This window comes from Gastrolobium bilobum, unplaced genomic scaffold (genome assembly GCF_033153095.1).
Source record: "Gastrolobium bilobum isolate Gb01-03AN ecotype WA unplaced genomic scaffold, APGP_CSIRO_Gbil_v1 utg16899, whole genome shotgun sequence".
Taxonomy (NCBI): domain Eukaryota; kingdom Viridiplantae; phylum Streptophyta; class Magnoliopsida; order Fabales; family Fabaceae; genus Gastrolobium; species Gastrolobium bilobum.
Window position 1 is genome coordinate 154082 of NW_026897411.1, and position 8940 is coordinate 163021.

At 33.1% G+C, this 8940-nt stretch overlaps 1 protein-coding gene across 2 annotated transcripts; it reads left to right on the forward strand.

Annotated features, from left to right (window-relative positions):
* Nucleotides 1–588: 588 nt before the first annotated feature.
* LOC133306736 (polynucleotide 5'-hydroxyl-kinase NOL9-like) lies at nt 589–8473 on the forward strand. Of its 2 annotated transcripts, XM_061507102.1 has the most exons (12): nt 589–722; nt 965–1062; nt 3919–3967; nt 4411–4570; nt 4757–5034; nt 5157–5190; nt 5739–5908; nt 6062–6245; nt 6357–6537; nt 6902–7001; nt 7344–7471; nt 8219–8473. In XM_061507102.1, the coding sequence occupies exons 5-12, from the start codon at nt 4773–4775 to the stop codon at nt 8270–8272; spliced, it is 1113 nt and encodes a 370-aa protein (XP_061363086.1). In that variant the 5' UTR covers nt 589–722; nt 965–1062; nt 3919–3967; nt 4411–4570; nt 4757–4772; the 3' UTR covers nt 8273–8473. The 2 variants fall into 2 exon arrangements, with proteins under 2 accessions (XP_061363086.1, XP_061363085.1); XM_061507101.1 differs by having other exon boundaries at nt 965–3967.
* Nucleotides 8474–8940: the final 467 nt, after the last annotated feature.

Consider the following 8940-nt stretch of genomic DNA (forward strand, 5'->3'; position numbering starts at 1 on the left):
CTGGACAGAACAACTTGATGCAATTCTGTGAGATTAGCAATGCTACGCAAATTACAAGAACTTGGGATTTGAACTCCGAGGGTGACTTAAGATAAGACTACACATCCTCAATGTTGTTATTAAAGTCTCATGGTACCTTGTAGACAGTAAATAATCCATCTTAATGTTGGTTTCACACACTTAAATCATATTTAGTAAGTAGCTGATAAGAATAAGTGTCAATGAGATTTTGTTTACAAGAATAGATATTATCTTCCATTAATATGATAATCATATTAAAACTTGTAATAGTTTTCTTCTTCATATTTTGGTTTTACTGTTGAAACTTAAACTTGAATCCATAAATACACACAAAAAGGTAGAGCTGTTTTCAGCCCCCCGTTTTTTAACCCTTATGTAACTAGTAGGGTGACGAAAATAACAGTGTCATATTTATTGATTTTTAATAAATTATAACTTTTAAATTTACAACGGCAATTAAATTGATAATTAAATTAATTGTAAAAATTGTAAATTTTTTTAGTGGCCAGTGGATCCATTCCCAATTTTTTAACCCTCAGATTTTTTTCAAAACGTAATTTGTCTTTGTCGTCGTTCTTCTTCTCCACTACCCATTTTATCTTCTTCCTCTCTTAATTCTTCTTCTTCACAGAGGTTGTTCGACTAGTTCTTCTTCTCTTCTGATTTCTTCTTGCTTCAACTAGTTCTTCTTCTTTACAAAGGTACGGTTTCCGTTCACAAGTTTTTTTTCTCTTCAATGGCTTCATATGTTTTTCTTAGGATTTTTCTGCATGTTTATCTTAGGATTTTTCTGCTTGCTTCATATGTTATCATGGGGTGTTTGCCCTTTAACCTTGAAATTTCGTCTGGGTCTTTTTTTTTTTTTTCAATTTAAATTGTGCTATCGAGTAACTTTTAGGCTTCTTGTTTGAATTTTTCTTTGATTCTGTGGATTTGTTTGCAGAGCTTGATATACCAGCTTTGCAAGGGTGTTGCTTTCTGCCACTGTCATCGAATCTTGCACAGGCATAGCTGAAATTCCTTCCTTCATTTATCCCTCACGTAATCATATATCATTCTAATGAAAATTTATCTAGTGAAGATTTGCTTGAAAATATCCCACGGTAGTTCCTGATAACCACAAATGTCAGTCATAATTTTTAGGCATTACATACATTAGTTCTACACAAATATTGGGTGTTTGTTGTTTTGAAGGACCAATGAGATTTTTGGATTCTCATCAACTATTTGGTATTTTCTTTTGTTCAAACTGATATGCTTTTGTTGCCTTGGTTCTAAAATTTTTAACGATTTTACTGGGTGATGAGTACTTTCATTACATGGGCATAAAGTATTAACATAAAAATGCAATACTTACAGCAAGTAATCCATCCAAACCCTCCATAGGGGTTTGATTTTTCAAATAAACTGAAATGAAGTGAAGATTCTATTAGGTAGCTTTATAAGATAGACACTTACAAAGTGTTTAGAAGTCCATACAGTCATACATAATTTGTGATGCTAGGCTTTGGTACTGTAAACTTATTCCAGTGAGTTGGGAACGTTGCACTTTTTCACTATTATATTTTCAAGATTATTAAGCATAACATAAGTTCTTATGTTTGTCTAGGGATCGCAGCCAAGTTTTAGATTTCGTTAGAAAGGGCAGTTAAAAACATTTTCTGTTAAAGCATAAACTGCTGAACTTTACACGAGTACAGATAGCTAAGCTTTTCAATATAAGATAGGTGAAAAAACAATGAAGAGAAAGGTGTCAAGGTTATGGGAAGTGAAAATTTCAAGTCAGTACATTCATTATTCTAGAATATGTATGGCCACTTTTCATGATAAAGGTCAGTATATTTGGAGCTCCATCAAGATTAGTATTGAAAATAATGAAGGAACTGCCAATATGATAGAATCAAGCCAAACCATTGCTAAGATTCAATCAATGTTTACAATTTAAAGCAAAAATGAGGAAAGAGGAGATTTAAGATGCACAGGAAAAATAATGAAGAGAAAGGTGCCAAGGAAAATTAGGGAAGATAATGAATTATTATTCTAAGTGAAAAATTCTTGTCAGAATATTCATGATTCTAGAGGATGTCTGACTACTATTATTTTTTTTTTTAAAATAAATGTCAGCATCTCTGGAGTTCCATTGCCCATTTTTGTTCACAAAATTAGTGTTTAAAATAAAGGGAATGCCAAAATCACATAATCAAGCCAAAGGAATGCTAGCAATTAATCAATCCTTAAAATTTTTAAATAAACTCAGCTTGCTTTTGTCAAAGTATAACTTTGTGCCCAAAGAAACAAATAATTACACTAAGTTAAGAGAGATTGAGGTCTGCAGAAAAGTATAATTTGGCATAGGACAATTTTCAAGTGAAAATCTGTTACAGGCACAGTATGAAAACTGGTGTTTTCAACTGTCTGGTAATCAATAGGGAAGATGAGTTAAGTCAGAATGTCTGGTAATCAAATGTCAGATATTTTCTTCACCCTAGATAATGCAAAAAGAACCAAATTTGGAGATGTTTTATGTTTGGTGTAGCTCAAAAACAGGAGTTACATCCAAAATTGACCTTTTCCTTATCTTGCAATGGTAAAACAGAAATAGGAATTATTACAATGGCCAATTTTTCTTTAAATGTCACTTGATATCGATGAACTTTAAAAAACTGATGGTCATCCTCATAGAAGATCCAGTAGCTTATACAGTAATAATGTGTATAAAAATGTTCCTATGTAGCTAATGTGGGAGGAAATTTATAATCATAAATCTATATAATTCAGTGTTAAGAATACATCACTGTACTATGTATAATAGTAAAAACACTAACTCCTCTATGATAGTGACTATTGAATTCATTGTGATGCAATTTAATATTTGTCATCTTCAAGTGTAAAAACATTAGTAAGAAAGTCATTAAATACTCTCAATTTCAGAGAAATATATGTTCATTTGACTATATTACCCTGTTACTCCATTAATGCTCTCTCATTCCATTTAATGGACATACCAAAAGACAAGGATAAAGTTAGAAAAAACCAAGTAATTAAAGCCCTCTTGGTTTTCTGAAGTGACAAACAATTCGAAACAAGCAAAAACTTCTAAAGTGACAATTATTTTGAAATGTAGTATTCAATTAAACAGTTAAAGCAAGCAGAACAAGAAAAGAACCAAATTCATTACAAGACAACTATACCCCCTTCCAGCCTTCGCATCCAGCTTAAAGGGATCTAGGATTTCAACTTTAAAAATGTGCCAAATAACATTTATGGATTTTTGATCAGAGATGGGAGAAGGCCCAAAGTGCTCAAGTCTTGTATAAGATAATATTTGCACACAGAATTTTTCTTCAATCTTCTACTTTGAAAGCTACAATGAATTATCCTTCACACTTTTTTTTGTTTCTGAATTTAAAATATAAAATTCAAGACAAGCTTGTAAAATGAATTACACTGACTCCTAAAATGTTTCTCTAGTACTTTTGACGGTTAGTAAATACAAGATATTTAAATAAATGGTAGCTTTACTGACACATACAGCATATGTCATCTACATTATAATAAAGCCTTGCTACTGAAACAACTTTCTACCGAACAACTTTCTAAATTTAAAAGAAAAGTTTCTTTCTCCATAAGCCAACTAGAAGTACACAAAATAGCATACATGGGAAATGAGCAGGCAAAGTCCTTTCTCTTGGTTTTTATGTATTTGATATGAAATTGAGGACTTGAAAGGGGTTCACGTATTTGATATGAAATTGGTGGCAGAATAACTTATCATATAGTTCGTGATTTGGCAAATTTCATGAAAGAAAAGATTGCAGATTTGTTATCATCTTCTATCTCCATATCATCTCATCTTCGTCTTCATTGTTCTCCCTTTTTCCTTGCGGCTGGTAGCAGCAGCGTTCACGCCGGTGCTGTCGTCGTCGTCAAAGTTTGATTTGACAATGTGAGTTAGGGTCTTTTATGTTAAATTTCTTTGAAATATGGAGATTTTGTTCTACTTGTTGAATCCGCACATCATTTGTTATATTATTCCATTGTTCTCATTCATAAATATGTAGATCATAATGAATTGTTAAGGCTTAATTGAATGTAATTTTAACCAAAATCCAATTTTTTTTTCATTTGAATTTGGTTTGGTTTGGTTTATGGTTTGATTGATCAATTAAATTTGGATCAGCATGTTATCATTAGGCATGATCTTTGAATGTACCAATGTCCTTAGTTCCTGAGGGAAAATAGGGAATGAAAGATGAATTATGAACTTGAGTAGTAAGTATGCAAAGGAACATGAACAACTTTGAAATTTACCAATGTCTCAAGTTTGTTTTCTGCCCAATCATTAACCCACTACCCGAATTAATTTAATCTCAAATTCTCATTTCGTAGACAACACCTGGGACACTGCAACGGCCAAGTCACCCTGTCTCTTGTAATTTTGGCTTCTCCGCTTCAGCATTCTTCTTCTTCTGCTGCTGCGGCCTGCGATTGCGACTTGCGACCCTTTTGCTAGTGACTGCGACTGCGAGGTGTTCCTCTCCAGCGACAGGTATGTGTCTGGCCTCTTGGACTAGGTTTTGGTATGTGACCTTATTTGACTTGCTACTGGTCTTTGACTGGGATTGAAGGACTTTTTTTTTTGTTTAAATGTATTCATGGTGCTGCAATGTATTGCAAATTTGCATGACTCATCGACTAAAAAGCTGTTTAATGAAGAGCTGTCTTGCAATTTCAGAGAGAGAGAGAGATAGATGGGTTCTTCCCCTTCACCGGACATATACATCCCAGAGCAATGGTCGGAGGCTGCTGATTCCATTTTGTACAGTTCAATGCCCCCAATAGCTTTTATATGCGGTGCCAAGAATTGTGGGAAGACAACTTTCTCCCGCCATCTCCTAAATGTCCTCTTGCCCACATACAAGAAAGTAGCTTATTTTGATACTGATGTCGGGCAACCTGAGTTTACTCCTCCTGGTTGTCTATCACTAACCGTTGTTGACAAAGTAACTCCAGGTAGGGTTATCGTAATGAATCCCTATCCTAATTTTTACATAAAAAAATTATTTGATATTTTTATATTTTATTCCAGAGTTATTTATGTTTCTTTCTTTCATATTTTTTTGTAATTATTTTAGATTTGACAATTCCGTGCCTGAAAACACCAGAAAGGTAAATGCTGTCTCCTCTTAATAATTTGGGAACTGAATCTGTCATTCTTGGTTTTTGTTATGTTCTTTTTAACTTGAAATATTTAACAAGGCTTCTGCTTGTGATGGCATATATAATTTATTCAGTGGTCACATAAATTGAATTCTTCATTTGTTAGTTAGGTTAAGATGATTACTATTGGGGAAGTTTATTGCATGCTTTCCAGATTAAGTGTAGCTCTCTTAACAACAGATAACTTCTTATCAGCAAATATTATATATTATGACCATTTTCATATGATCTTCTTCCTTACATGGTTGTTCCTTTTTCTGAAGATGTTGTAAGAGTCAAGTGTCCTAGCCATTCTTCTCTCTTTGTTTTCATTTTTATTTTTTTTTGTTTTTTCATTGTTATGAAGTTTTTTTTTTTATAGACAATGAGGTGGATGGTATTTATTGTCTGTCTATTGGATCTATTCAATTATGTAAGTGCCAACCAATCTATGTATTATTTGAATGAACAAGTGATGGACTTGCTTGACTCGCTATCTGTCATTTGTTACGCAACAGGTGTCTTTTCTTTGGTGATGTTTCTTCTAAGAGAGATCCATCAGCATACTTAAATTACGTATTTGCTATATATGATTATTACCGAAAGAAGTATTGCATCTTTGATAAGGGAGAAAATCCAACTAGGATTGAGTTGCCTCTTATTGTGAATACTCCTGGCTGGGTGAAAGGTGAGCTCACTTCTTTTGCAGTTATTAATCTGATTATTTTTAATCCTGCATTTGTATTTACTGCACAAAGACTACTGCTTTCCTAGAATATTAATAATATATCATCTGTTATGGTATTCATTCAATGGATTCTTCATTTCCCTTGCATCTCAGGTGTTGGCTATGACGTATTAGTGGACATGTTGAAATATATTCGTCCAACAAATGTAGTTAAGATAAGCATATCCACTGTAAGTAAGAATTTACCTGCTGGTGAATTCTGGTTAGATGGGGAACATGATGGACCAGTTAACTTAATTGAGATAAATTCAGCTCGTCAAGACTCATTAAATAGATCGTAAGTCCAAATTTAATCAGAAAGTTATCAATTGAAGATGCTAGTTTGGTCCCTTTATTTTTCAATTTTTATGCATCAAGTATCATAGAATATACCTATTTGTTTTCCCAGGGTGCTTGTTCAGAAGGATGCATCTCTCCTGCGCGATTTACGAATAATGGCTTATTTCAGACAATGCTTTTCTAGTGATTCAAATATTTCTACAATCAAGGAACTTGCACACTCCTTAGCCTCTCATTGTCCTTATGAAGTTCCAATTACAAGCATAAAGATTCAACATCTTCATTGTGAGGTTGGTTCAAATTTTACTTATTATCTCTCTGAGTCACACCTTGTGCAACAGTATGGTTGCTGCCTTGTGACTTGATGATGGTCACAGGTAGTAGTTGCAGAAACAACCTCTTCACTCTGAATATAAAGTTGCGTACATCTAACACTTACAAGCCCTACAATAGTGGAATCTCATGACTGATCTGCCCTTTATATGTTCTGTTTTGATGCATTTGATCTATTTCAATTCCAATCCCACTTTGAATTTTAAATCTTTTTAATATAAACACAAATTTTGTAAAAAAATTGTTTTCTTGCTAGGAATTTCAACTATATTTTTTATATATGAGGAGGACTTTTTTTATGGTCTAACCAAATTTTTGTAGGTTCCAAGCTCTGAAATATTCTACAGTTTGAATGCTAGCATTGTTGGCTTAGCAGTTGATTCAGAAGTACCTGGAAATCTACCTTGGTGTCTTGGTCTTGGTAGGTAATTTGGCTTAGCTTTTCATTAGATCCCATATTCTGTTGGTCGTAACACGTTTATCAGCATCTCTTAACTTTGCAGTAACATCTCAACTGTGATATACTTAAGGGACCTCTCACCTATTTAGGCTATCATACTTCCGCAAATACAAAAGATAAAGAATTAAAAAAGTGATATTCCTCTGGAACTGTTTTTTGTTTATTTATTTTTTTGATAACTTGGAATTGTTTCTTTTAACAATAACCACAGATCATACAGATGTTTAGTCTCGTAGTTGTTATTCATTTGGATAATTCCATGCTTCTTCACTGTTAAACACATTTTGATTTCTTTTGATTAAGGGATTGTGAGGGGCATTGACACAGTCAAACATGTGCTCTATGTGATTACACCTGTGCCACATAGTTCTCTAGAAAAAGTCAACCTTTTGCTACAGGGTTATATCCAAATTCCTACTTGTTTATTGCAGGTAAGTGATTGTTTTATGCTATTTTATTTTCTTGACATAATTTTATAGAAACAAAAGACACTTTGTCAAAGTGTAACCAAGCTTTCTTTTGTTGTCTTACAACTTTGATGATTAGTTGTTAAAATGTGTTTTGTTAAATATTAGAAAAGGATTGTTACCATATATGTGTGTGTGTGTGTGTGTGTGTGTATTAGAGAGGGAGAGGGAGGGAAAAGGAATCTATAATTTACAGTCTTTTATGTCATGGGGCTGTGGCTTGGATTGGGTGCTGTCTGCTCTTTCATAATTCTGGAGAATCTTTTATTCTTGTTAAAGATTTATTTAAATTATCTTATTGTACCTTTCTAGATCTGTTTCCTTATTTTAATAGGTTTTAGTCTTCTTGATAGTTAGCTTGGGCTTATGCTAGGAGTACTAGTACTTAACCTGATTATTAGTATGAATATGAGTATTACATTAAGGCATTGTAACACATCACATCCATCAATAATATTTTCAGTTTATTTGCTTGGGACACATGTTTCAGAACTTCAATGCAATGTTTTTTTTTTGGGGGGGTGGGGGGATGGTTTATTAATGGTTTTTTATTTTGAATGAGGATACACTGTCATCACCTATGTTGCGGTGGGACTAGCAGGTTGAGGAGTGCTCAAGATATTGATTTGTTATTGTTATTGTTATTTCTGTTTCACGATATCATTATTAATGAATGCGTGTTTCTTCTCATAAAGAATGACTTTTTTTCAGGTCCAAGGATGCGTATCCCCTTACTTTTCAGCAAATGCTTTGACTTCAAGCTAGTTATTTTCTTGAGTTGGCAAAGACGACCATTGTAATAGTAGCCAACTCCATATAGTTGTTATAGGTGTTTTCTTTCCATGGTAGAAGCACATGGATTTCAATTTAGATATTCTTCAGAATATATGTATATATTTTTTCTGTTACGAAATTCTAACAAAATTTTAGGAAGAGGATGTAGATTTTTTTTTTCTCTAATTAAATATTGGAATTACAAAATTGGGTTGATTCCTAGCTGTTTTATTAATATTTTCTTTTACTGAAAAAATGTCTTGGAAATAACTTACAAGCTATTTATTCAATTCTCTACTTAAAAAAAAAATTGGTAATTTTGTTTATAGCTATATCTGTGGCTCTGTTGCATTAAAATTATGCTCACGACAACTGGCAGTGTGTTTAATCCCCTTTAAGCTTCGGCTATGTATTATTTTAATGATCGATTGATGCATCCGTTGCTTGCAGACCAGTCAAGAAAAAAGGGACGTAGTTGGAAAGATGTCATTTGGTTTGCAAGTCTGGCAAATGTCATTTGAAAAATATGGCTGTTAATTTAAGGTTGTGTGCAGAGAATAATAAAGTTTTAAGTGTTGATTTTAGAATAATAGATGAAGTGATGAGCGAAACGAAAAATTGTTTTTTATCAGATACATGACTATAACATTTATCTTAGG

Bases quoted from the DNA above. Each gene is read 5' to 3' on its own strand.
- LOC133306736 (XM_061507101.1), top strand. From the start codon at position 4,773: ATGGGTTCTTCCCCTTCACCGGACATATACATCCCAGAGCAATGGTCG. The intron at 6,246-6,356 runs GTAAGTCCAAAT...TTGTTTTCCCAG, and splicing joins CAAGACTCATTAAATAGATC to GGTGCTTGTTCAGAAGGATG. The intron at 7,002-7,343 runs GTAGGTAATTTG...CTTTTGATTAAG, and splicing joins ACCTTGGTGTCTTGGTCTTG to GGATTGTGAGGGGCATTGAC.